The sequence below is a fragment of the Sus scrofa genome, chromosome 14, assembly GCF_054392235.1.
Source record: "Sus scrofa isolate SSC_HxYL_T2T_F1_AM1 chromosome 14, Sscrofa_HxYL_maternal_Yorkshire_Landrace_v2.0, whole genome shotgun sequence".
Lineage (NCBI taxonomy): Eukaryota > Metazoa > Chordata > Mammalia > Artiodactyla > Suidae > Sus > Sus scrofa.
Genome location: NC_139396.1, coordinates 68,789,338 through 68,816,567, shown reverse-complemented (window position 1 = coordinate 68,816,567; position 27,230 = coordinate 68,789,338). Strand labels below are relative to the sequence as shown.

Below are 27,230 nucleotides of genomic sequence, written 5' to 3'. Positions count from 1 at the left end.
GGGAGCGCTAGAGTAGGCTACAGCGAGCTGAGCAGACCCTAGTTCTCGGCTGGGACTGCTATGGTCGTCGCGTGATCGCTGGGTGGGTAACCGCGTGAGTGCGGGAGGGGAGACGAGGCCGGGATTTTTCCGAAGACCCAGTACGGCCCATTCCTCCCCTTGACAAGGATCGTTGCTATGGAAACCGGGGCGCAGCCGGGCGGGAATTGTGGCTCCTGATTCGTGATCAGTCTTCTCTCACCCAGAGGCTCTCGCCCAAGGTTGCTTTCTGAAGGGACCTGACCTCCGCTCGCGAGAGAGAGGTAATACATCGATATCTTGACACCGAGCGGGCGAAGAAGCTCATTCCAAAGCCAACTCCCCAGGAAACCTACCTGACTCACCCCTGGAAGTGGCGCCTTTCTCCCTTCAACCGGTGGACTTTGTTCCACGGTTTTAAACCCAATGCGTAAAATGGAGATATTAACTCCAGGCACCGGTCCATTGTTTTTTTGCTTGTTTGTCCGTTTGTTTGTTTGTTTGGAGATGGACCCAAAGGCTTCGTAGGCTGTAAAACGATGGAACAGCTGCTGCTAGGTCGCGGTTTCTCCCCTCTCCCCGCCCCTCCCCCCTCACGCTAAAGGTTCTTCGGATCTTTATGTTGTTTTCTTCAGGCGATCTTTGTGACTCTGTAGCCCCAGCCTGAAATAATCCCTTTACTCTTCCTTCCCAGAATGCCCTGCATTTTAACTTCCCTAACAGCGGCAACAATAGTTATTTATGGAGTGCTCACTGTGTTCCACGCCCTGTGTTAAAACACTTTATCTCGGTTACCTCACTTAAGCCTCAGAAGGTCTTTATAAGGTAGGCACTGTTATCTGTTTTCTAACTCTGTTGTGCCTGTCCTTGCCTTTTTAATGTCTATCTCTCCCAGTAGTTTTGTTTGTTTGTTGTTGTTGTTTTGCCACACCCACGGCATGTAGAAGTCTTCAGGTCAGGGATTGAATAGAGCTGCAGCAGTGCTGGATCCTTAACCCACTGCACCTGGGCAGGGGATTGAACCGCTACCGCAGAAACAAGCCAGATCTTTAACCCACTGCAATAAAGCCAGAACTCCCATCTCCCACTAGTCTTTGATCTGTGTGAGAGAGGGGGCCCTGGCTGCCTTGTACATATCAGTATCCCCAACATCTGTTATGTGCCTGGTAAATATTTCTTGACTAGCATGAAGATGACTTTGCTCCCATCACTACCCTCACCTTCCAGAGCAGTGTCTCCTCTGCACACTTTTTGTCCCTGAGAGATGAACAGCAGTCTCCCCTACTCCTGTTGTCCACTGGGCACTAGTTTTGGGGGCCCTCAGTCCTCTGGTCCCTGGGTTTTCAGATGATGAGGATTCCAGAACATCCCTTAGCATTTAGACTTCCAACTGGGTGGAATTGGAGTGGGGCTTTTCGATTGCCCTCACATGACTTTTAGAACAAACTACCCCCATCTTCCCTACCTGGGGTGAGCGTGTTGCATTGGACCTGGGGTATGGGCAGGTAGGAGTTGTCTGTGTAGCCTTTGGCCCTACTCTGCAAGAGCCTAAAAATCACCCTTATCCCCCCAGTCAGCTCCTCCCCCAAATTCTAGAAAAGCCCTCAGGAGGCAGAGTCGTGGTGGTTGGAGTCATTTCTTCATTCAGCAAATATTTTTAAGCACCTACTTGTGGGGACATGCAGCCTGGCATTGGTGATATAGTAGGAGTGAAGAAAGACACAGTGTATCCCAAGAGAACTCACCCATAGATCATGGAAAAACCCATAGATCAGGAAATGTTAGGAAAGAGGGTACATAGGGCCTGGGGCTGGGATTTGATCAAGTGTTGCGGAGGGATATGGTCCAAGGAGGTTTTCCCAAAAAGTGACCCTTGGTTAAGATCCCAATGCTCAAGGAGTTCCCTGGTGGTTCAGTGGGTTAAGGATCCAGCATTGTCATTGCTGTGGCGCGGGTTTGATCCCTAGCCAGGAACTTCTGCATGCCACAGGCTTGGCCCCAAAAAATGAAACAAAACAAAACAAAAGATCCCAATGCTCAACAGTTCTCTGCTGAATGGAGCAGAATCTGATAGGCTTATAAGGAAAGGGTGTTCTGGGCTGAAAGCAGCAAAGGCCCTGGGCCAGAGAGGACCAGTGTCCATATGGAACTGCAAGTGGCTCAGGACTTGGGAAAGGTTACAAGGAGGCTGGAGAGGTGGCAGAAGCTGGGCCACAAGGGCCTTGAGGGCCAAGCTAAGGGGCTCCATCTCATCCTGACAGCAGGCAGCCACATATTAAGCTGGGGGAACAAAACTTCTCATTTGTCTCCTCTCTTGCAGTTTTCCATGGACACGGCCTAGCAGGGAGATGCAGCCTCTGTGTCCCTGGCCGCTGACCCACCGGCCTGATGACAGCGTCCCCGTGTGCCTTCCCGGTTCAGTTCCGGCAGCCCTCAGTCAGTGGCCTCTCACAGATCACCAGCAGCCTGTATATCAGTAACGGGGTGGCCGCCAACAACAAGCTCATGCTCTCCAGCAACCACATCACCACAGTCATCAACGTCTCAGTGGAGGTGGCAAACACCGTATACGAGGACATCCACTATATGCAGGTGCCTGTGGCTGACACACCCACCTCGCGTCTCTGTGACTTCTTTGACCCCATCGCAGACCACATCCACAGTGTGGAGCTGAAGCAGGGCCGCACCCTATTGCACTGTGCTGCTGGCGTGAGCCGCTCGGCTGCTCTCTGCCTTGCCTACCTCATGAAGTACCACGCCATGTCCCTGCTGGATGCCCACACGTGGACCAAGTCATGCCGGCCCATCATCCGGCCCAACAATGGCTTTTGGGAGCAGCTCATCCACTATGAGTTCCAGCTGTTTGGCAAGAACACTGTGCACATGGTCAGCTCCCCTATGGGAGTGATCCCTGACATCTACGAGAAGGAGGTCCGCCTCATGATCCCACTGTGAGCCGTCCTGCCAGCCCCTGCCCCGGGGTCAGAGGTACAGATCTGCCATTGATCCCACATCGAGATCTGTACTTGGACATTCCGCTTTCATTGATATAGAAAAACCAGATGATGCCTTTTATAAGGGTGAGAAAAAAGGAAGGATGCTGCAGCTTTTAACCTTATAATTCATATCTTTAAAGATTCAACTTAATAACTGTAAGATGGTGTAGATAAGTTTCCCACCCTGTGAGTGACAGCTCATGGCTGCTGACCAGAGGAGAGGGTGAGCCAGGTGGTGTCCAGGGAGATGGACCAGCAACCAGTACACAGGGCAAGCCTGGAATCCTGCAGCCCTCCCCCAACCAACTAGCCCAGGAATGAGTCTGCCACAATCCCACCTCATTCTTTCGAACTCATGCCAGCCTTAAGCATCATGGCACCTCCTGTGCTTCTCACAGTAAGTGCCAGCCTACTGGATAAGTAGCCTTCAGGTGGTACTCCAGGGGCCCTGGGCCAACCCTGCTTCCACCTTCAACCACAGGGGCCCAACTCTGATTTACTAGATTGGACTTATGCATAAGATGGTTTTCAAAGAAAGCATTCCATTGTAAAAAATGTTTTAAAAATAATTCTTTTTTATGTACATAGCAAAGTCCCCCACCAGCTTTTGATGAAAGGTGGCATTAGTCTCCATTTTGGGGCATTTGTGGAGAGTGGGCCTGACATGGAGCCTCAGGTTCAGAAGGCTGGAACTGCAGACCAGAAACTAGCCTTGTCACCTCCTGCTTATGTGATCTGGGGCCTCTTGGAGCCTCGGTTTCCTCATTCAAGCAATGACAGTGCTTTTCCCACAGGGTTGTGAAGACAACGATTCCTCAGCAGGGTGCCTGGCACATGGTAGGCACTCATGGTAGGTACTCTCGTCATGAACAATGCTTTGGCCCTGCTGGTCTGGGTCAGCAAGTCATCCTTGATGGCATTTCCCCCATCCATGCACAGCTCTTTATTGCTTACAAAGTGCTCTTCCAAAAAGCTATGCTGTGTGGGAAAGAAATGGTTTAAGCCCTTTCAGACCCAGCCTCGGAGGAGGCCTAGACCTCGAAGCCTTGTCAGAGTTCTCATTGTGTTTAATCCACCTGCCACCTGGGAATCCTAGAACAAGGAGCACTATTCAGCTTCCTCCAAAGGGCCTTGTTTAGACTACTGATCATTAGAGCCAACACCTGGGTCTGACTAACCTCCGGGGTCCAATGGGGCATGTGCCAAAGGGGTGAATGAGTGGGCCCTACCAGTAGGCCCTGAAATCCAGGATTGTTCAACACCCACTCATAACCCTCCCCGCCACCCCCGCAACACACACTCCTGAAGCCTGAGGCTCTGGGTCAGGACCAGCTATTCTAGTCCAGAGATTTTTCAGAGAAATAATATATAGGGCAGACAAAAGCACAACTGCTGTGGAGGCCAAATTCTCCTTCTCTTCAAACCTGCCCCAGTCCTGCTTCCACAAAGGACCTGCCCAGGGGTACCATTTTCAGGTTGGTGGAGAAGGAAAATCACTGCTCTAGGCTGATCTCATTTTATAGATGAATAAACAGACCCACAAATACCAGGGCTGGTGTGACAGAGCCCCACGAAGCAGAAAAAACCCATTTGGAGAAAACCCAGATGGAAAATTTCTTTGAAAGCATTTTTAAAGAGATTTATTTGGATATATTGTGTTCCAATTTTTAAAAAATTTTTAATTAACATACCATAAAATTAACTTTCTCCTATATAACGTTATATGTATTTTAACGCATTTGTGTAACTACCTCCACGATCCAGACACAGAGCCGTCCCATCACCTTCCAGATTTCCCTGTGCTGCACTTTGGTAGTCACATCTTTGCCCCACCCCAGCCTCTGGTAAACATCCATCTGTTCTCCATCCCTATAGATTTGCCTTTTTCAGAGTGTTACATACTTAGAATCATAGGAGATGTAACCTCTGGAGACTGGCTTCTTTCTATGTAATGTCTCTGAAATTCACACATGTGGCTTTGTATGGCTAAGTGGTATTCCATTGTATGGATGTGCTACAGTTTGTCTAACATTCACCCATTGAAGGAGATTTGGGTTATTTCCAGTTTGGGGCAATTTTGAATAAAACTGCTACAAATATTTGTGTATAGGTTTTTACATGAACATAAATAAGTTTTCATTTATCTAGATATATACCTAGAAGTGGAATTTCCTCAGTCATATGGTAAAGGTTATGTTTAACTTATAACTACCAAACTTCCAGAGTGGCTCTACCATTTTGCATTCCACTATGGGAGGTCATTTCTCGCCAGTATTTGGAACTGCCAATATTTTTTATTTCAGCCATCCTGATAAGTGTGTGATGTTACCTCACTATGGTTTTAAATTTGCATTTCCCTAATGGTTGATGATGTTAAGCATCTTTTTTGTGTGTTTTGCCTTCCACAGTTCCTCTTCGGTGACCTCTTTCACCCATTTTTAAATTGAGTTGTTTAATCACTATTGAATGTTGAGAATTCTTTATGTATTTGGGGTACAAGTCCTTCATCAGATGTGGATTTTTAAATATTTTCCCCTAGTCTAGCTTGTCTTTTCATTCTCTTAAAAGTGTCTTTTGCAGAACAAAGTTTTAAATTTTGGTGAAGTGCAACTTAACAATTTTTCCTTTTATGGATTGTTGTTTTGGTGTCAGGTCTAAGAACTCTCTGTCTAATCACAAAGCACAAAGATTTTCTCTGTTTTAAAGCTTGACAGTTCAAATTTTTCACTTATTTCTATGGTCCTTTTGTGTAAGGTGTGAGGTTTAGTTTGGGGTTCATATTTTTTCATATGAATGTCTAATGATTTTAATTCCATTTGTTGAAGACTGTCCTTTCTCTGTAAACCTGCCTTTGCACTTTTGTATATGTCTATTTTTGTATTCTTCATTCTGTTTGATATAGGTGTCTTTCTCTTCACCAATACCACATTCTTGATTACTGTAGCTTTATAGTAAGCCTTAAAATTGGATACTGTAAGTCTTCCAGTTTTCTTTTTTAAAAAATTTTTTTGGTTCTTCTAATTTCTTTGCCTTTCCATGTGAATTTTAGAAGCAAATTGTCTATATAAAAAAAAAATTGTGGAGTTCCCGTTGTGACTGAGCAGTAATGAACCTGACTAGTATCCATGAGGATGAGGGTTCAACCCCTGGTCTCACTCAATGGTTAAGGATCCTTCGTTGCCGTGAGGTGTGGTATAGGTTGGAGACACAGCTCAGATTCCACATTGCTGTTGCTGTGGCGTAGGCCTGTGGCTGCAGTTCCAATTCGACCCCCAGCCTGGGAACATCCATATGCTTCAGGTGTGACCCTAAAAAGACAAAAGAAAAAATCTGCTAGGATTTCAACTGAAATTGCATTAAATCTGTTGACCTATCTGGGGCAGAATTTACATAGTTATACCTAAATATTTTATTTGAAGGAGGGGATTGTAAAAAAGCTGTTTTTTTTTTTAATTTTGGTTTCCAATTGTTCATTGTTAGTATATAGAAACACAATTGATTTTTGTGTATTGACCTTGTATCCCAATCTTGATAAATTCACTTTTCTTAGAGCATTTTTAGAGATTCCTTGGCAATCTACATGCCATCTGCAAATAGAAAGTTTTTATTTCTTCCTTCCTAATCTGAATGCCTTTGATTTCTTTTTTTATTACTCTGGCTAGGATTTCCAGTATGGTGATGAATATGAGTGGTAAGAACAGACATTCTTGCCTTATTCCTGATCTTAGAAAGTGTTCAGTCTTTTACTGTTAACTTTAAGGTTAACCATAGGGTTTTTTGTAGTTGCCCTTTATTATGTTAAGGAAGGGTTGGAAAGTGTTCTCTTCTATTTTCTGGAAGAGATGTATGAGTTGGTGTTACTTCTTTTTTAAATGTTTCGTAGACTTCAGCAGTAAAACCATCTGGGCCTGGAGACTTCTTTTTCAGAAAGATTTAACTATGAATTCATTTCCATTAATAGTTAAAGGATTATTCAGTTTATTCATTTCATCTTGGGTGAGTTTTCGTAGTTTGTAACTTTTGAGGAATAAGTCCATTTCATCCAACTGTCAAATTTATGCATGTGGAGTTGTTTATAGTATTCCCTTAACATCTTTATTATCTGCAGGGTCTACAGTGACATCACCTTTTCATTCTTCATACTGATAATTTGTCTTCTCTATTTCTTTGTTAGTCTGGCTGGAGGTGTATCAATTTTAAAAAGTCTTTTGAAAGAACTATATACCTTGTGTATTTAATTTTCTCTGTATTCTTCCCTTTTCTGTTTCATTGATTTCTGCTCTTTATTATGTCTATAGTTCTGCTTGCTTCAAATTTATTTTGTTCTTCTTTCTCATTTCCTAAGGTGGATACTTGGATTATTGATTTGAGACCTGTATCCCACAAAGGTTGATATACTGCATTGTCATTTTTGTTCATTTCAAAACATTTTCTAATTCTCCTTGAAATGTCTTCCTTAACCCAGGGACTATTTAGAAGTGTGTAATTTAACTTACAAGTACTTAGAAATTTTATAAACACCTTTCTGTTTTTGGTTTCTAGTTTAATTCTATCACAGTCAGAAAATGTGTGATTTCATTTCTTTTAATTTTGTTAATGTTTACTTAATGATGTAGGATATGGTCTATCTTTATGAATTCTTCATGTGCACTTGAGGGAAAAAAAGGTTATTTTGGATGGAGTGTTCAGTAAATGTCCAGTTGATTGATGGTGGTTTCAGTTCTTTTATACCCTTCCTGATTTTCTGTTTACTGGTTCTGTTGATTACTGAGGAGTGTTGAAGTATCCAACTAAATTTGTGGATTTGTGTACATCTCCTTTCAATTCTATTAATATTTGTTTTATGTATTTTTAATCTTTGTTGTCAGGTGCATATATACTTAGGATTGTTATATCTTTATGGTGAATTGACTCTTATCAATATACAGTGTCTCTTTATCCTTAATTTTTTGAAGTCTGTTTTGTCTGATATTAATATAACCACTCTAGCTTTGTTTTAAGTATGTACGTATGATTTTTTTTTACTTCCTTTTACTTTTACTTTTTTGTTGTTGTTGTTCATGCCTGCAGCATGTGGAAGTTCCCAGGAGGCTAGGGATCAAACCCACGAGACACAGAGGTGACTTAAGCCACTGAAATGACAACACCAGATCCTTAACCCACTGCACCACAAGGGAACTCCCTACATCCTTTTACTTTTAACCTACCTATACTATTATATTGAAAGTGGGTTTCCTATAGACAACATATAGTTGAGCCTTTTTTTTTTTTTTTTTTTTTGTCTTTTTGCCGTTTTCTTGGGCTGCATATGGAGGTACCCAGGCTAGGGGTCAAATCAGAGCTGTAGCCACCGGCCTACTCCAGAGTCACAGCAACGCGGGATCCGAGCCGCGTCTGCAACCTACACCACAGCTCACGGCAACACCGGATCGTTAGCCCACTGAGCAAGGGCAGGGACTGAACCCGCAACCTCATGGTTCCTAGTCGGATTCGTTAACCACTGTGCCACGATGGGAACTCCTAGTTGAGCCTTTTTTAATAGATCCTATTTGCCTCTTAACTGATATGTTTAAGCCAAAAATACTGATATTTGGCTTTAGGTCTAGCATTTTATTATTTTCTGTTTGTTCTTTCTGTTTTTCATTCCTCTATTTCCCTTTTCCTGCCTTCTTTTGGATTATTAATATTTTTAAATATTCCATTTTAATTTTATATAATTTTTTTAGAGGTTGCACTAGAAATTGCAGTATACATACTTAACTTTTCAAAATCTACTTAATATCTTACTACTTCTTGCTGCTGTTCATATTGGGTAATGTATCCTTTTTCTCTTGCTGCCATAACAAACTACCACAAATAATAATGGTTTAAAACAATAACTCTTTATTACTTCACAATTTCTGTAAGTCAGAAGTCTGACTGGGCTTGACTGAGTCTTCTGCTTAGGGTTTCACAAGGCCAAAATCAAGGTGTTTTGAAAGGCTGAAATCAAGTGTGTTTTTTACGGGAGGCTCTGAGGAAGATCTTCTTCTAAGCTTATTGAGACTGTTGACTGGATTCAGTTCTTTGTAGTTGAAGACCCCATTTCCTTCCTGCCAGCTGAGGGCTACTCTTTTAAGTCCATAACCTGAGTTACATCTGCAAATTTTCTTTTATCATGTAAAGAAACATTCAGTTTTCCAGGGAATGGGGTAGACATCTTTGGCAGAGATGAACATTCTTTTTATCCCAGATAATTTCTGCTGATCTACTTTCAAGTTCACAGATTTTCCTCCTGTTACCTCTATCGTGCTATGAAGGCCATTCAGTATATTTTCAAATTTTGATTATTTTCTTAGTTTAAAAAAATTTAATTTGAGTATGTTCTATATCTTCTATTTCTCTGCTGAGACTTTCTATCTTTTCATTTCTAAGGTCTTTTTCTGATAATTCCAACATTTGGGTCACCTCAGTATTTAGAATTTCTTGGATCTTTGTATCACCTCAGTATTTAGAATTTCTTGGATCTTTGTATCACCTCAGTATTTAGACTTTCTTGAATCTTTGTATGTAGAGTAATTTTGGATTGTATCCTAGACATTTTGGATATTATGAGACTCTAGGTCGTGGTTAAATCCCGTGGAAAATGTTGAGTTTTTACTTTAGGGGGCAATTGATCCATTTAGGATTAGTTTTAGTCTGCCTCCTTATTAAAAACAAGACAGCAGGCCCCAAGTGAAGTCACTTATGCTAAGCCCCACGTCACCAAACTGAAACTTAATTATAGTTTCAATTCTCTCAGAAATGGAATATTAAACCATTCAATCAGGAGTCATCTGATCAGCACTGGTTAACTGGTAGATTTCTGTTATCCCCTAAAAGAAAAAAACCTTGCAATAACCAATGCGATTTTCTGCCTTGAATATCTTCCTCATTCCTGCTCCCTTCTGCCTATAAAAGCCTCCATTTTGTACAGCTCCTCAGAGCTCTTCCTATCTGCTAGATTGGATGCTGCCCAATTTATGAATCCCTGAATAAACCAATAAGATCTTTTAAAGTTTACTCAGTTGAATTTTATTTTTTAACAAGGCCATAGTTTGGTTTTTGGTTTTCAAAACTTTTGCAATGTAAGTCAGATCAGTCCTAAGCTTGTGCCATTCAGGGGCCCATCTGAAATCTGAGTGGTCTACATAGTAGTTTCATTCTTAAAGTCATTGGAACACTTGAGGGTAGTACTGTTTAGGACCAGATCTATGCATGTGGTGAGTCTAAGGAATCCATTTCTCAAGCTTCTTCCTCTCCATGTTTTCTCCCAAACTCTGTAGATTTCAAAGCCACCCTTTCCCTGGTTCTCCAGCTAGAAATCAGGACCTTTAGTCTCCCTGCTCTGCTACATACATTCTATGACTGGTTCTGCCCTGGGACCAAGTGATAGCATGGAGAGAGAAAAAAACCAAAGGAGTTCCCCTCCACCACACACACCTTTTAAGCCATAGTCATCTGGTCAGACAGAAGCATTCCCCTCAGAGTTTCAGATGCTTTCCGGGCTTCCACTGCCCCTGCTGCTGCCCAATTTCAGGACTAGATCAGAAAAGAACAACAAAAAAGGTGCGGGGAGGTGGGGGATTTCACTCACTCTCTGTCCTGAAGGGGCCTTCCTTCCTACTCCTCAAACCAGAAAGACAGGGCTTCTCTTGGAGTTCGTTCTTTCCATTTTCACTGTGGTTCCAGGATTCTCAGTGCCTTTGACCAGGCCAGCAGATACCCGGGCAAAAAGCAAAACGGGAGACTTGCCACCAGACTGTTTGTACTCTAAGTTCCGATTCCCTTTGTCAATCCACCTGCTACCACTTATTTTTCAGAGTCCTTAGATAGTTGCTTCCTGCATTCTCTCCAGGGTTTTTAGTTGGGGAAGTACAGACGATGCTTACTCTATATTACTAAAACTAGAACCCTAAGAAATGCTATTTTTTTTTAATATGTACTCATTTGTCGAAAAAGGAAAACAAATATGGTCCGTCTACAGTACTACCCTCAAGCAGTAAGCAAGTCAAAATTTTGGTATTATGGTATATTTCCTTTTTTTTTTTTTTTTTTTTTTTTTTTTTTGTCCTTTGTCTTTTTAGGGCTGTACCTGTGGCATATGGAGGTTCCCAGGCTAGGGGTCATATCAGAGCTGTAGCTGCCAGCCTATGCCACAGCCACAGCAATGCGGGATCCAAGCCAAGTCTGTGACCTACACCACAGCTCATGGCAACGCTGGATCCTTGACCCGCTGAGCAAAGCCAGGGATCGAACCCATAACCTCATGGTTACTGGTCAGGTTCATTACCCACTGAGCCATGATGGGAACTCCTATTTCCATCTTTCTTTGCATTTTTTTTTTTTTGTAGTTGAGAAAATTTTGGATCCTTTTAAATTATGCTTTTAATATTCAGAATTGGGTGTGGAAGGACCAGGATTTCACATCTTAAATAGAAGTTGAGGTTGAGAGCTCTTGAGAGGGTCCAAGTCCTTTTCCCAAACAGTCTACTCTGTTCCCCCAGATTCAGAGTAGAGTGGTCCTTAAGTCAGACAACCTAGGAAAAGAGGTCATGTTGGAATTTCAGTGCACTCCCATAAGAGGGGAGAATGAAATGGCCCTCACAGCCTAATCCTTAACTTGGAGCAGGATTCCAAGCCTCTGATTCCATGAACCTTTAATTCTCTTCTTCCAAAAGTATGGGATCACTTCCTTTCTTTATGATGAATTAAAGTCAATTAAATTTGGTGTGAGAAGTTTTTGTGACATTCATACTACCCTGCCAGAGAAGTAGACACACCCGGTGGCCCTGAGGGTTTCCCTGAGTGACCTCTGTTGGGATGGTGATCTTGTTACAAATTTAGGGACAAGTCGCTCTTGTCCTGCTCACCTACCTGGAAGCTCACAGCTCACAGCCCTGCTCACCTACCTGGAATCCATCAGCCTAATAACCACTGGACTGAGGCCCCATGTCACTTAGGAAGAAGCTTGGGATGAGAGTTAAGGAGTGTGGACTCTCCTGCTTTGTGACTTCAGGCAGAGCCCAGAGTTGTTCTGGAATTCTGCCTACTCTGTAAAATGGGAGTCACAATGCCATCCGTGGTGGCCGTAAGAACAGGGCCCACAGACGTCCAATTACAGGAAGCAATACAGAACAAGGGCCCCACTGTGACACCCTGAAATCCATCACCACATCTGTGCTGAGACTAGACTGCATCAGACTCTATCTGGCTAATGCCCCAGCATAGCAGGGATCCTGGGGGAGGCCAGTCCTGGCAGACCTGGGACTCTTCTGATTGGCTTCCTTGCCGAACCTTCCTTAGACAGCTGTGAGGTCAAGAATGGTTCCCCCAAACTTCCTCCCCTCGTTCTCCTCCACTTGGATAATGATCTGACAGCTCTCCCAGCCCCCTTCCCATTTCCACATATGTTTGCCCTCATAAAATCTTTGTGCTTTTAATTCCATCTTAGTGCTTGCTTCTCCATCCTACCACACCATCCTACTCTCTCTTATAGGAGCCAAGAGCACTCAAAAGCGGAAAGCTTCAGACACACATAAAAGACTCTTGAGACAAATCTTTCTAGACTACTTTTGGCAAAATATCTGAATTCCTTTCCCATGAAGAAACAAATGTGCTGACCTGGGGGGTCGGGGTACCCAGCAGATACTTCCTGTGAACCTACACTGGACCCCACATATCCCTGTAAACTTTACACCCTGGCTCTGTTCTTCACATCAGAGTGGGGGATGGGGTAGGGAACGGCAGAACCCCAAGAATTAGGAGACGAAGACCCAGCCCTGCTGCCCCCTCTTTATGCAGGGTGGTTGCTATGGTCTGAATATTGTGTCTCCCTAAACTTCCTATGTTGAAAACTTAATGACCAAGGTGATAGCATTCGGAGGTGGTACTTTGGGAGGTAATTAGGTGATGAGATCACAAGAATGGAGCCCTCATGAATGGGATTAGTGCCCTTATCAATGAAGCCTGTAACCCACAAGGGGACCCTTGCCAGACCATGCTGGCACCCTGATCTCAGACTTCCAGCCTCCAGAATGGTGAGCAGTAATTTTCCATGGTTTATAAGACACCTAGTCTGTGGCATTTTGTCATAGCAGCCCAAATGGACTAAGACCATCATCTTGGTTCTTCCTTTGGGGGATTTCTGTATAAGGAATGAGCTAAATCTATGGTTTTCAAAACAGGGTTCTTGGAAAACTTGGAAGAGGTGTGAGGGGCTCCTGGTTCATCTGGGGCAAATCAGCTTTGGCTTATTTGATATTGGGCTCCAGCATGAGAAGCAGAGACAAGGCTTCTTTCACCAAAAAAAAAAAGTTTAAACATAGAAAGAGAGAAGTTCCCATTGTGGCCCAGCAGTAACGAACCTGACTAGTATCTATGAAGTTGTGGTTTTGATCCCTGGCCCCGCTTAAGTGGGTTAAGGATCCAGCATTGCCATGAGCTATGGTGTAGATCACAGACATGGCTTGGATCCTGCATGGCTGTAGATGTGGTGTAGGCTGGCAGCCACAGCTCTGATTCGACCATAGCCTGGGAACTTCCATATGCCACAGGTGAAGCCCTAAAAAAGAAAAACATAGAAAGAGAAGTGCCCAGCCCAGGTAGCAGGTACTGCTGGGCCAGAATCTATCCAGCTGGGATCCTGGCAGTGTTTAGAGAAGGCAGGAGGGGCACTTGAGTATCATGGCAGTAAGGAGGGGGCAGGAGGCCTAGATATAGGAAGGTTCCATCAGACTCCCAGGGAGCAGAGGTGGCTGATAGAGCTGGAAGGGTCATGGGGAGTGGGCATGGAAACACTAGCGATCCACAGCTTCACCTACCAGACCGAGGAGCCCAGGTCTTCTCCTTGTCTGCAGTTGGGAGCAGAGAGAGGAACCTCCAGCCCTCACTGAGAGAAGCACTTGCCAAGTGCCTGCTATGGGCCAGGAATCTATGGTGCTGTGTCAGGAGAGATGCAGAAGTGTGGCTGACAAGATGCCCCCTGGAGCAGGAAGCTCCTGAACTACTTCCCCACGGCCCCAGACTGCATCCTCCTCACTGACTCCACAAGCATTCACTGATATGGTAGCCAGCCTCAGGGGTGACCTCACCATCCTCTCCTGGTTCCTGCCCTTGGTCGTCAAGGTGGGAGGACACACACTGAATAGGGTTGACTTGGGACCAATAAGACATTAGAGAAGTGACAATCATTCAAATTAAATAATGAAGATATTAGCGAAAGGAGTGTGACTTGTGAAACGGGATCCAAAAGCCCATTGTGACTTCTTGCTCTCTTGAATCACTCACTCTGGTGGAAACCAACTGCCATGTCATGAGGACACTCAAGGGGCCCTGTGGAAAGGCCCACACTGCAAGGAGCTGCAGCCTCCTGCTGACAGCCATGTGGATGACTCAGCTTGGAAGGAGACCTGCCAGCCCCGTCAAGCCTTTGTACAACTGCAGCCCCGGCTGACATTTGACTACAACTTCATGAGAGACCCCAAGCCAGAACCATTCCACTCAGCCGCTCCCAAATGTCTGATCCACAGAAAATGGAGATAGTTTATGTTCATTGCTCTAAGCCATAAGGTTTGGGGCTAACCTGTTTCCACAGATGAGTACAACTGATGGTACTCTGCACTATGCCCAAGACACTGTCCCAGCTGTCATCTGCTCGGTGGACTGCAATAGTTCTTCCCTGGTCTCTCAGTCTCCTGTCTCAAGCCCCTTCAATTTCTCCTCCATGTAGGATTCAGACTAAACTGCAGGGCCATTATTAAAAAAAAAAAAAAGTTATTGTTGCATGCTCCTTGCCTGCTCAAAACCTTCCACAGCTCTCCACTGAATTTTATATTATTTCCCAGAAGTATTTACAACTGAACAGGAACAGTGTGCTGGTGGAGTTTCTGGCATCCCTGAGCTGATTTGGGAGCACGAGTCCTTGTGTGCCCAGGGCCCCCTGGGGAGGGCTGGAGGGCCCCCCTGGCAGCTGGGGCTGAGACAAGGCCGCAGTTTGTTCTGCACCCACAATGGCAGGATGCCCAGCACAGACCCAGCTTCCTCCAAGGCAGGGCAAGGGAGTGGGAGCTGAGGCCCTTGATGTGTGAGGGAAGCCTGGGGGCAGGGGCAGCATGAAGAGCCTTGGGAGAGGAACTGGGAGGCACCTGTGGTGAGCCAGCTAACATCGCTCAAGGACCTGGGAGGTTTCAGGCACTGTCACTAAGCACTTGCTACGCATTAGCCCCTGCAGCCTCCAGAGCTCGACAGGGTTAGGCTCTGCTGCTGCTCCCACTTAACACGCAGAGGCATAGGAGGGGAAGACCCTCACCTAGGGTCACACAGCTCAGACTTGCCAAGACTAGGATTGGAACCGGGGTCTGATCCCTGCTCTTGACTAGTATTCCCGCTCGCCTACTCCATCCACGCCAGGCTCTGTGCTGTGCTGGGGAGATGGCCGTGAGCAGTCATCTCGGCCATAAACCAGCTCCAAGAGAGGGATGTGCTCAGGGCCCTGCCTGGAGAGGAGCCAGGGGCTGCAGTGACCTTTGGCTGTGGCTCTAAGCCCAGCGTGGCATGGGTAGGGAAGAGCTTCCAGGGAAGGTGACATCTGTTATCCTGAGAAGGCTTCCCAGCAGGCACTGGGTGCAAAAACAGAGGCTTGGGGAGGTGAGGTGCCTGGCCTGAGGCCCCAGAACAAGGAAGCAACAGAGCCCAGAGGGCAGCAGCCTGTCAGTGGGAATCACCTGCTAAGCACCTCCCTGTAAGGATCCCATCGTGAAGCCAGTTGGTGAGAAAGGGGGCCAGGACATGAACCCAGGCCTCTGACTCCCAGTCTGGTGTTCACTGTGCCCACTGCTGAGGGGAGTGATAGGAGGGCTTCAACTCTGAACTTGAGGAACTCACCTCAATGCTGGATGGTCCTGAGTCTGATGACAAGCCAGTCTCCAGGGCAAGCACAGCTCCAGTTCCCTCCTGCCCCACCCTACAACCATGAGGGGCTGGCTTTGATCAGAAGGGAGGCTCACTGTTAAAGAAGCATTCCCTGGGGCCCAGGAGCCAGGGCAAGGGTGCAGCAGGAGGCTCTGGTTATGTCAGGGGCCTCCCTTGAGGGTCCTGAGTACCATCTGAAGACAGCCATCCTCTGTCTTGTCCTGCCAAGCCTCAGAGCAGAGCCTAGAGGTATTGAGGGTACACAGGGACAGGGCTGGGCCAGTGGCATTTCTGAGTCACAGGGAGGATGGATGATGAGTGATTCAACCGAGGCCTACTTCCCCTCAGCAAGACCAGCCTGGGTGGAGGCCAGGTGCCTCCCAAGCCCTCCCTGCCTGCTGCCCCAGCCTGGGGCCTAACCTCCACACAGCCCTGGCTAGCACTGGCAGGCACAGCAGTCATCTGAATTCTGGCTATGTGAAGAAATGAATGATCCTAGGTCCCCTAGACCCTCACCCCAGCCTGGTCGTGCTCCCACCCTCCCACTTTCCAGATGAGCCTAGAGCCTTAGAGAGAGTGAACAACAAGATAGGGACCAACCCAGCTGGCACCACCTCCCCACCCTTCCCCCCACCAGGCTCCTCACTGGAATCCTCTCCATGGGGATCATTACCCCATTTTGCAGATATGGAAACCGAGGCTCCGAGAGGGGAGGTACTTACCCCAGGTTCATGGTGAGGTGGGCAGAGCAGGATTAGGCCTCAGCTCTCTCCAGCCCAGGCAGGGACCTTATGTTTTTTAACAGGTGGCCTTCAGTGGAGGCAGGTGGGTGGTAGAGGTTATGTGCTTAGAGCCGAGTTAAGGATGAGAAGTGATGCAGCTGAGTCAGGCCGGCTGGTCAGGGAGGCTCCAGGCGGAGGACTGCTGTCCCATGTGCTCTCTGTTGCAGCCCTGCTCCCCTGTCAGGCCCCCAGGCCAGCCCTCCTTCAAGAAACCCCCGAGTCCTTCCCCTCTGCACCCACAGCCTGGGCCACAGCCCCTCTCAAGTCCCTTCCTTCCTCAGGCTTCCCTTTTGGTGTTTCTTTTAGAGGAGAGTTGCATATTTGGGTTTTCTCCCCTAGGCAAGGGTTTCGCCATGAGACAGGAGGAACAGATGTAGGAAGAGAGAAGACAGGGGCCCAGCGGGTACAGAGGCTGCAGACGGCAGGATCAGCATCTGGGGGCCTGAAGGAAGCCAGCACAATGGAAGGTGTAGCCCAAGGGGAGAGGGGAGGAGCCTGGTGGGGGCCAGACCCCGAGGCCTTGTGCTCTGGGGCAGGAAGCTCTGCCTCTGTCCCAAGAGCAGTGTGGAGGACAGACAGCCTGTGTTTTAGGAGATCCTGAATGGAAGATGGCATGCAGGGGCTGGAGCAGAGGGCTAGGGTGGGGGCCTGGACAGACCACAGAGGGTAAGGGAGGAGGCCCTCATTTCCATGTGGGTGGCTGGCAGCCAGTACGCCCACTGATCTCCCCATATTTCCTTGGCTGCCAGCCCAACGAATGACACTGGTGTACAAGTAAAAATAGTTTATTTGAGGACGGAAGACCCAAAATTGGGGGGCCCAGGACTGAGGCCTCAGCAGCTGCCTGGAGTTGGCACAGAAGACCCCAACTCCCTGGGGAAGGCCAACAGCCAAGAAGCCCCACCCCAAGCCCCCTAGCTGCCTCCCCCACTTCCTGGAGGAAGGATTGTGTGACCGCCAAGAATCACCATTGCTGACATTAGAACACGGTGAGGTTTTCAAAGTTTGGCCGGTAATTTTCGGCGCCATAGTTGAAACTAAATGTAATAATTTCTCGGACAAACTCAGTGACTGTGCCGGGCTTGGACCCACCATCCAGTGGTGAGTGGGGTCACTGATGAAGAGAGGCCAGCAGGGACAGGAGGTGGGTCTCTCTGGAAGTCCCCATTCCAGCCTCTGAGGTGGCCCTTCCGGAAGGCCTGTCTCCCTCACTGCCCCAGCCGCTGCCCACTCTCCACATTTCCCATGGCCACTGGCCAAGGCTGGATTCAGGGCTGTACCAGGTAGTCCCTGTGTTCCCCCAGGTGTCAGAGACCCTTGCCAGGCTGGTCCCTCCGCCAGAAGCCCCGGCGGGCAGCCCAGGAGGCCACAAACTCGCAGTTATGGTAAAGGAACATTCCCGAAAGGGTGAGTGCGATACCCACGTAGCTGAGGGTGCTGAGGCGGCTGCCGAACAGGAGCCGGGACAGGATGAGGTTGCCCACGACAGTGAGGTTGCCCAGGACATGGACAGTGAGGGCCGAGGTGAGGGCCAGCAGGGAGAAGCTGGCCAGGTTGTAGAGCACGGACAGGAGGCAGCTGAGCAGGATACAGGCCCAGAGGCGCGAGTCAGTGGGGGCAGGCGGCGGGGCCACACCAGCCTCCAGCACCAGGGCCGCACCCACCAGCAGGCAGAAGCTGGGCAGCGAGGTGGCGTATAGCAGGGTCACCGCATCCAGCCGCTCTTCCTGCAGCAGGGCACCTGCAACCAGGACAGCAGCCATTAGCACTGGGCATAGTGACAACCCCAGTGGGCCAACGTGGCCTGACCTCCAGGAAGCCTGCCCCCAACCCTCAGGCAGAATGAGAGGCTCCTGCTCTGCAACACGAAGGTCGAGAATTTGGAGCCAGACCACCCGGGTAGTGGCTTGGGTCTGCCCTTTTCTAGTGGTGCCCTGGAGGCCTAAGTGTCCTCACCTGCAAAGGTGGATGGTAATAAAACCAACTATGCAGGGTCCCTGTAAAGCTCTTATAAGGTAAGTACTTGGTAAATGTACAAAGATAAGATAAAATAAGCTGTAACCACCACCTCTCACAAACTGAAACAATCTGCTTAGGATATCCTACTGGATCAATAAACATGAAAAAAAAAATTTTAGCGGCCCCCAGACTTAAACCAGCTTTGAAGGCCCTGAGCTAAGCAGCCCCGACCCAGCTTTCTTGGCTGCAGCCCTTCTGTCACCCATGGCTCTGGAGTGCAGCTTCCACACCAGAGCAGGGACAGACTAACACCAGCCCCGCTCTGCCACTTACTAGCTATGTGGCCTTTACGTTAAGAAAGAGAGTTTTAAAATAATTAATGAATTAGGCAATAAATTTTGTCAAATGCTTTTTCTCCATCAAAAACAAACAAAAAATTAAAAACTGTTTGAATCAAACGTTCAATCACTTATGACTGCTGGGATGGCAGAGGAACAAGAAGGTCATTGTTTGCGCTAGGCTGTCACTCACTGTTTATCACTGATAATCAGCGTTTTTGGTACCAACACTGGGGCTTGTCAAGATGAATCCAGGACAAAGGCTTAGGACTTGCAAGGGAAGAGGGGAGTCTACCACCCTGCACACGTATTACCACCCAGCTGGTTCACAAAAGAAGCGGCACCTATCACAGAATCAGGTGAAATGACAGTACTTGCACTTGGGCAATGACGGTTTGGGGCCCTCTCCAAGTTTTCGTGGAGAGAGATGAGTCATGGCTCCTGGTTCCTTCCCAGGGCTCTCTGAGCCTCTATGCATTTTCTGACACACACTTTCCAAAGACCCACAGAGGTGCTTACTCATAGGCTACGCTTAGAATAGGAAATCTTATTTCTCTCTCGATTTCATTCTGATGTTTTGGCTTTGTTCTCTAGGCAACAAACAGTCTCTCTGGCTCAAGCATTTCTAGAAATGAAGAGATAACTGGAATGCTTCCTGTTCGTTCGCTCCAAATTTAGCACCATTACAAGCTGCCTGTGACCCACGTGTTCAAGGTGCAATGGCTGGAAGGTGTCAGGATTGTAGGTGAACTTTACCTTTGGATAATTTCACCTTCTGAGAAGTGGCCAGGCAGCACCCTTGCCCTATTCTACATCCCACCCAGCCCTCTGCCTCCCCTCCCCACAGCCCAGAGAAAGAGCAGTGATCCTCTGCCAGAGGCCCCCAGATGCCACCCTGTCATCCTGCCTCCTCAGCAACCCCTACTCTGCCAGATTCCCCCCAGTTTCTGCATTTCAACCTCTCCTCCTCCAAAGGCATTTTTGTTTCAGCATCTGAATATACCAAGCTTTGACCACATGCAGACAAAGCTCCTCTAGACCCAGTTCTGCTGGTTTCTGGCTTACCCTGTCTCTGCTCCATCATGAGCTGTGTGATGTCACACAAGCCACCTTCTCTCTATGACTGTCCCCTCCTTGAGCGTGGGCAGAGTGACAACACTCTCCTCATGGGGGCGTGGGAAGTGCTAAGCACAGGGCCTGGTGCCCAGCAGCAACCGATCATGATCCTCCATGTGCTGCTCCTGCTGGCTGACACCTGCGCCCTGGCAAGCCCTGCTTCCCACCCCCAGAACGCCCTCTCCTGCTCTGGCCCTTTGCGAGCTGGGCACGGCAAGGACGGAGTGAGGGCTCAGCATATGTTCACCATTATTACTACATTATTATCTTTATCACTGCCTGCCTCCTCCCCCCGGCAGCCTCCTCTGGTCTCCCCTAAAGTAACAGCTGTGCCCACCTTGGCTCTATCACTTGTCCCCTGCCTTGTCATTGCTACTTCTGAGAGCATCTCCCCACCAGCCTGAGAGCTTATTGGACAGGGTCAGGCTGTTCCCTAATGCAAGTGGGTATAGCTGAGGACAAGTCTCAGTGAGCTGGCACTCCACTTCCCAGCCTTCCTGTGAGTTGGAAGGTGGCATCACTCCTTTCCCCATGTGGCTGCAACTGGCCGGGGAAGGAGGTAAGCTGCTGGATCTGCCTGTGGCTGCTGGGGACTCATCTTCCTGGACTTTCATCCTCTGTTCCCACAGAGCCTGCCTTCAGGAAGGGAGCTGGTGTCAGCCATCTGCACTCTAGTCTGAATTGACCCTGGTGCCTTTCCTGGAACCTCTGGAAGTAGAAACCTCCTCTTGTCCAAAACCCATCTCACCCCATCCCCAGCCTGTTCCTGCTCACTTCTGCTAGGCTCCCATCTCTGCTGGTTGGGCCTCTAGCTTCCTAAGCATGTTCTTTAGCACCCCGAAATACACAGCCTAACCAGCCTTCCAATTCAGAAATATTAATAAACCCACCACTTAAGGGGTACCTGTTCTGTGCCAGGCCCCAGGCCAGGTGCTGGGGACATAGAGATCTCCCAAAGCCAGTTCAGGCCCTCCAAGGGCTCCTGTGTGGTGGGAGGCAGACAGGTAACCAAGTGGCCATAATACAAGGCATGCGGAGCCCTGAGGGGGAAACAGAGGGCGCTGTGGGAGCCTGGAGCAAGCATCCAATCCCCTCAAGGGCCAGGCAGGTGACAAGGAGAGAGCTGGCAGAGCTGTCCCACGCTGTGGGCCTATGGCCTGGTGCACCGCACAGCCCCTCCTGCAGGCCAAGGCTCCTCCCGTGTGAGGAGCATGGGGCTTCAGCAGATGTGGTGTGGGCCTTCCCAGCCTTCTGGCCCTGACCAGAGCAGGGCACGAGGTTAAGTTTCCCACTGACTCAGGTCCAGAGCTCAGGCCCCAGCTCTCAAGTAACCTGAGTGCAAAAATAGAACCGGGCTCTGGCCCTGCCTCAGGGCCCTGGAGGATGGGGACAGGGCTGAGCTCCATCTTCAACCTTCTCTGGCTGCAGACTGCCCCTAACCCCAGCCCAGTGCCCTTGGAGCACCCTCTCCCCTCTCACAGGCCTGGGTCACAGGACCTCAGAGCTGGAAGAGAGAGAGAGCAAGAAAGCCATCAACTCCAACCTCCTCCACCAAACAGATGAGACTGAGGTGCGGCCAAGATCGAGACTGGCCCAAAGTCACCCAGCAAGTAACAACTCAGGTGTGGCTGGAACCCAGTCCTGCCTACCCTGAGTGGGCACCCTTACGTTGAGGCAGAGAGAGAGCGGGGGCTGTGACTCAAACACCCCTGAGTAGGACAGGCAGGAAGTTGGCCTCTACCCTCAGGCAGAGTGGTCTAGGCCTGGAGCCTCACTCACCCTACCCTCTACCCAGAACCCCCGACCCCTTTTCATCAGACCTGAGCTCCAGAGTCACAGGGACCAGGATTCCAGTCCTTAGGGGCTATAGGACTGAGCAAATCATGAACCTCTCTGGGTCTCCATTCCATCACCTGTAAAATGGGGATGAAGGTGGTGCGTGCCATGATGATTCAACGTCAACACCCGGAATGGGGCCTGTTACACTGCAGCTCCCAGTAAACACCAGCCCCTGCCAGATGAGCCCACCCACCTCGCCTTCCGAATCCCAGCTCATGGCCTCGTCCTCTTTCTCTTTCCCGGGTCCCTGCTCTCAGGGCTCCCTCTGGGTTCACAGCCTCATGCGACATAACTTGGACAACCTGGAGTTTCTCTGCCTGGGTTCAAATCTTGCCTCTGGGAGTTTCACTGTGGCATGGCAGGATCAGCGGTGTCTCTGCAGCACCAGGACACAGGTTCGATCCCTGACCTAGCACAGTGGGCTAAGGATCTAGCATTGCCATAGGTCATATCTGGAGCTCAGATCTGATCCCTGGCCCAGGAACTTCATATGCTATGGGGTGGCCAAAATAAAAAGAAATTTTAAAAATCTTGCCTCTGCTGCTCATGTGGCCCAACTTTCTTGATCAGGTGTGGAGATCCAATGAGATAAAGGGCTTGGCAAAACATGGGCCACAGATCTACGGCAGCAAATGGTACCAAATACTGGCTGGACCTCTAGAGCCTAAATCTGGGGTCTTGAACTCACTGATCAGTTGGCCCTTTCTGAGAAGAGCCTCAGTTCCTGACTCTTCATATATTAAATGGGATAATGGCCAAAGCCCCTCACAGGGCCACCCAGGCCACACTCCCACCCCGATCCCCACCTCCTCAGCCGGTGGCCCAGGTACTCACTCTGCTGAACGGACTTGAGGCCACGGAGGCAGGTGGCCACCAGCAGGAAACCACAGCCAGCTGGTGGTGTGCGGAGCTCCCCGGCCAGGCTGCAGGCAGCCCCCAGGCAGAGCGGGCCCATGGCAGCGAACTGCAGCGGATGGTGGCGGCGGCCGAGCAGCAGCCCGGACAGGGCCAGTGTGATCAGCGGCGTGGTGGTGGTGGCCAGCTGTGCCAGGTCCAGGGGCACAGCGTTCAGGCCCACATTGCCACAGGCCATTGAGGTACCAAAGGTGAGGCTGAGCAGCAGCACCTGGCGGCGGGTGCGGCCAGGCATGGGGCGCTGGGCTCCCCGGTGGCATGCAAGTGCGGCTGCCAGCATGTGCAGCGCAGACAGCAGCAGGGGCCGCCCAAAGCCGTGCACTGTGAAAATCCACTTGTTGAGGCTTGACATGCTGGCTCCCGCCAGCAGCCACACCAGTGCTGCCACAGCCACCCGGGCCCGGCCAGGCCGCCCCAGGGCCTGGGGTGTGTCTGGGGGCCACTCGGGGGACCCGGCCAGCCGAGCCCCGCCAGCCAGTGCCACTACCTCAGCTGAGGTCATCCTGCTGTCATGGTGTTCTGGCGGGCAGCGGCACATCCGTACCAGTGGGGCTGGGGCAGGAGGCCGGCCCGCCAGTGACCAGCTCTGAGTCACCAGAGAGCCCCACTCTGGGTCGGGCCAGATCCGGAGTCCTCGGATCCCACCGTGTCTCTGACAGGTGAGGGCACTGCTTCTTGTGCTGGGCCTGTGCCAGCGGCTGTCCAGGAGCTATGCTGCGTTCCCGGCTCAGGCAGGGCAGAGCCCAGGTCGCTTCTACTAGGATGCCAGGCTCTTTGGTGCTCAAGCCTGGCCTAGTAAGTGCAGGGCACCTCTGCCCTGTGCCAGGCGAAGTCTCCACTCTTCTCCCCTCCCAGTGCCCGCTATGATTAGACGGAATACTCCTTTTTCTCTTCAGTCCAGACCCCGGGACTCTCCTGCGTTTTCAGGCTGTACGCAGGCCTGAAGGGGAGATCCGGGCTCCTGAGCCGGGCGGTGCTGGTTGTCGGGGCTCGCTGCCTCCGATAGCGCCCAGGCCCTGAAGCGGGCTGATACGCGGGCCCCTGTTCCGGCCGGTGCCCAGCGGCGAGCTCGGCTCAGCTCGGCTCCGGCAGGGCCTGCGCTCCAGCTCCGGCTCCAAGCGGCTCCGGCTGCGGTTCAGGCTGCGGCGGCAGATCCCGCCAGGCTCGGGCGGAGGGCAAGGCTCCACGCTCTAGGCCCCGCCTCCGCGGCCGCCCCTCTCGCCCCACCCGGAAAATTGGGTTGAGCCTCGGGCGTCACCTCTGGCTAGGCCCCGCCCACAAGCTGCCGGCTCTCCGTCTCTCCCCCATCCGCCTAGCATTCCCTCCGCCAGCAGAGCCCCCCCTCACGGGAGTGGTCAGCCAGTCTGTTCCCATTTACCCTACTGGTGGGGGATCAGGCCTCTCCCCACCTAGTGCCGTGGCAAGCCTCTTAGAGACGAACACAGAGCAGGAGACCACGGGGTATCTTTCTGAGGGAGCCTGATAAAGAGCCCTAGCCTCTCCAGAGATTCCATCTTCAAGGACACCCACCCCGGGAGACCTCCTTCGAAGATGGGCCTCGGGGCCACAGTTATATCCCGTGGGACCTCAGCATCCAGAAGAGCTGGACCACCGGGGCACCTTAATGCCCCTCCCTAATCCGAACACCTCCCTCTCCCAGCCCAGGGCGGGCCCCCTCTAGGCAGGCAGAGGAAAGCTGACTCACCAAGGCCACCCACAGCTGCGGAAGCAGGGCCCCGCCAGCCAGCATCTATCCCTGGCCAGCAGGCCCTGTCCCATCTCCTGGGCACTGGAGGCTGGTTCACAGCTGGACTTCCTAGTGTCCATTCTCTGTCCCCATTCCTGGCAGGACATGAGCCCCAGGTGGGCTGGGAGCCAGAGCAGCTGCCATTAAGCCTTTGCCCCTGCCTGAGTCTTGGCTTTTCCATCAGAATGGACGGTTAGTCTCAGAGCTGAGGTTTGGGTAAACAGCACACCCCAAAACAGGACAGGCTGATAGGAATTCCAGGCTGAGCCCTGGCCTCTCTTAGCTCTAGAGTCAGATATGCAAGAATCACAAGTGCCCAGTGCCCGCTGTGAGCCTCTTTTCTGATGCCCGGTTTCCTTCTGTGGGAGCTCCTGCCAGCTGGGATACTGTTCACCCCTAGCCTGTTTGACCAGCAAGTCCTTGATGAAGGCAACCTGTCTAGAGGAACAAGACCTCAAAGGGAGACCCTTAACACGGTCCCTGGCACCCTCTGGTGGCCAGAACAGAGAATTACTGCAAGTGTTCCCTAATCCCCATCATGATCCTTGGGCTGGAATTAAAATCCCCAGCCTCACTGCTGATTCAGACCTGCTGAATCACATGCCATCTGGTGGGCCCAGGAGTGTGCTTTTTTTTTTTTTCTTCATTTGCCTCTGATGATTCTAATACCTATAGGAGCCTTCAAATCACTGCTGAATACTACGAATTGTAGGGCAGGAGATTTCCAAGCGAAGGACCAAAATATATAGGTGTTTATTTAAACAGCGTTTCTCCAGGAGGGGTTGTGGGAGGGAAACTGAGCCAGTCAAGGGGCAGCCCACCTCGCCCCACATTTCCTGAAGAGGAGGAACTAGGGCCCCTAAGGGTTATATTCTTTTTAAGATTTTGTCAGTTTCCAGTAAGCTTTAATTAAAAAAATAAAACTTGGAGTTCCCATCGTGGCTCAGTGATTAACGAATCCGACTAGGAACCATGAGGTTGCAGGTTCAATCCCTGGCCTTGCTCAGTGGGTTAAGGATCCAGCCTTGCTGTGAGCTGTGGTGTAGGTTGCAGATGAGGCTCGGATCCCGTGTTGCTGTGGCTCTGGTGTAGGCTGGTGGTTACAGCTCTGATTAGACCCCTAGCCTGGGAACTTCCATATGCCATGGGTGCAGCCCTAGAAAAGGCAAAAAGACAAAAAAATAAAATAAAAATAAAAATAAAAAAACATAATAAATAACCCCCTGATCTTCTCAGAGCTGAGTTAGTGGGGAGTGGTAGGCAGTGTCTATACCTCCTCCAAGACTGCCACAAAGCACAGTGGGGGATTCAGACTTAGTCTGTCTGGCTGGAGAGCTCCAGTTTTTAACCTGCCTTGACCTTCAGGCAGTAAAGCTCTCCACAGGCTATTGTGGGAGACTGGGGACGGAGGCAGGTGCCCAGCTTCATGGAGGGAAGCAGGGGCTCCTTCACATCCCCTGGGGTCCACCTAAAAGCCCAGAGCAGCTCCCAGTAGCCTGGCCCTGCCACAGGCTCCCAAATCCCTCAGATCTGACTGTCTCCGCCCCCACTTCACCCCCCCCCCACAGGAAGCAGGTGATTTGGGAAGGGTCTCCACCTTCAGGAGGCACTGGGAGAGAGGAAGAACCCATTTCCAGCAAGTGGGCTACAGAGGCTGTAGGATGGGGCTCTCTTGTCATTGCATGTTCCTAGACAAATCACTTGACTGCGGGGGCCTCAGTCTCCCCATCTGTAAACCAACCACCCCCATTGCATGTTCCTAGACAAATCACTTGACTGCGGGGGCCTCAGTCTCCCCATCTGTAAACCAACCACCCCCACCAAGCTGTGAGTTAGGCTGTGAGGGGGAACGCAGTTTGGATGGAGTCACACGGATCTAAATGCAGGTCAGAAACAAACCTGGTCCCCAACCCCAGGGAGGGCCTTTGCTTATCAGACTCTTACTGAGGATGCAGCTGTCCTCTCATCCATACCCCTTCTTGGTTCCTGCTGACTGAGCCAGACTGGACATCTGACCCAGTGTCAGGAGATGGCCTATGCCAGTCAGACCCATCCCCAGGCTTCAGGACTCAGGCTGAGAAAATAGCGGGCCTGGGGAACTGAACTGGAAGGTGACATAGTCACTGCTAGGGCCATACTCAGGAGAAGGCCTGAGCCCCAACTTCCATCTCCTCACTGCCTTTGGCTGCCCTTGAATTGGTGGACTGAGTGACCTGAGGTAAGCCATAGACCTCTCTAAGCCCCCACGCTTCAAAGGAGGGCAGGTCCTGATTCCCCCAGTAAAGTGCCCTGGGCTGAGATTAAGGAAGGACAGTGAATAAGCACTCTAGAGGCCTGGGCCTAGACAGTGTCACCTTTTTCATTTGGCTTTCAGATACTTTGATCTTTATTTCAATATCAAAACATCTTTTAAATCACCTATTTTTCCTACCTGCCCAGACCCTAAACCTTGGAGACTGACTCTCCTGGAAGAAGCACATGTTTAATCTGCAGCATTGACAATTTGGAGTTACTGGAAAGCCCAATGTGCTGTCTAAAGGGGCCTCTGAAGGCAGGCCCCTTCCTAACCTTGCCAGGGGTGCCTCCCTGG

At 49.8% G+C, this 27,230-nt stretch overlaps 2 protein-coding genes across 12 annotated transcripts; one reads left to right on the top strand and one right to left on the bottom strand.

Annotated features, from left to right (window-relative positions):
* The first annotated feature begins 40 nt into the window (after nucleotides 1-40).
* On the top strand, nucleotides 41-7,959 carry DUSP18 (dual specificity phosphatase 18). Of its 5 annotated transcripts, none has more exons than XM_013983071.3 (3): nucleotides 41-82; nucleotides 713-843; nucleotides 2,339-7,959. In XM_013983071.3, exon 3 carries the CDS (start codon nucleotides 2,407-2,409, stop codon nucleotides 2,971-2,973), a length of 567 nt encoding a protein of 188 aa, XP_013838525.2. In that variant the 5' UTR covers nucleotides 41-82; nucleotides 713-843; nucleotides 2,339-2,406; the 3' UTR covers nucleotides 2,974-7,959. The 5 variants fall into 5 exon arrangements, with proteins under 5 accessions (XP_013838525.2, XP_005670906.2, XP_084849991.1 ...); XM_005670849.4 differs by having other exon boundaries at nucleotides 41-302; XM_084993865.1 differs by having other exon boundaries at nucleotides 713-998; nucleotides 1,951-5,113.
* On the bottom strand, nucleotides 384-24,049 carry SLC35E4 (solute carrier family 35 member E4). Of its 7 annotated transcripts, none has more exons than XR_014825961.1 (5): nucleotides 22,813-24,049; nucleotides 18,318-18,467; nucleotides 13,566-16,790; nucleotides 11,041-11,175; nucleotides 8,878-10,228 (listed from the first exon to the last, which is right to left on the bottom strand). XR_014825961.1 is itself a non-coding variant. In XM_084993853.1 (4 exons), exons 1-3 carry the CDS (start codon nucleotides 23,429-23,431, stop codon nucleotides 16,699-16,701), a joined length of 861 nt encoding a protein of 286 aa, XP_084849979.1. In that variant the 5' UTR covers nucleotides 23,432-24,049; the 3' UTR covers nucleotides 384-547; nucleotides 16,667-16,698. The 7 variants fall into 7 exon arrangements, 4 of the variants coding, with proteins under 4 accessions (XP_084849979.1, XP_020928610.1, XP_001929360.1 ...); XR_014825959.1 differs by lacking the exons at nucleotides 8,878-10,228; nucleotides 11,041-11,175 and adding an exon at nucleotides 11,370-12,415 and having other exon boundaries at nucleotides 13,280-14,973; nucleotides 16,072-16,790; XM_084993853.1 differs by lacking the exons at nucleotides 8,878-10,228; nucleotides 11,041-11,175 and adding an exon at nucleotides 384-547 and having other exon boundaries at nucleotides 16,667-16,790.
* Nucleotides 24,050-27,230: the final 3,181 nt, after the last annotated feature.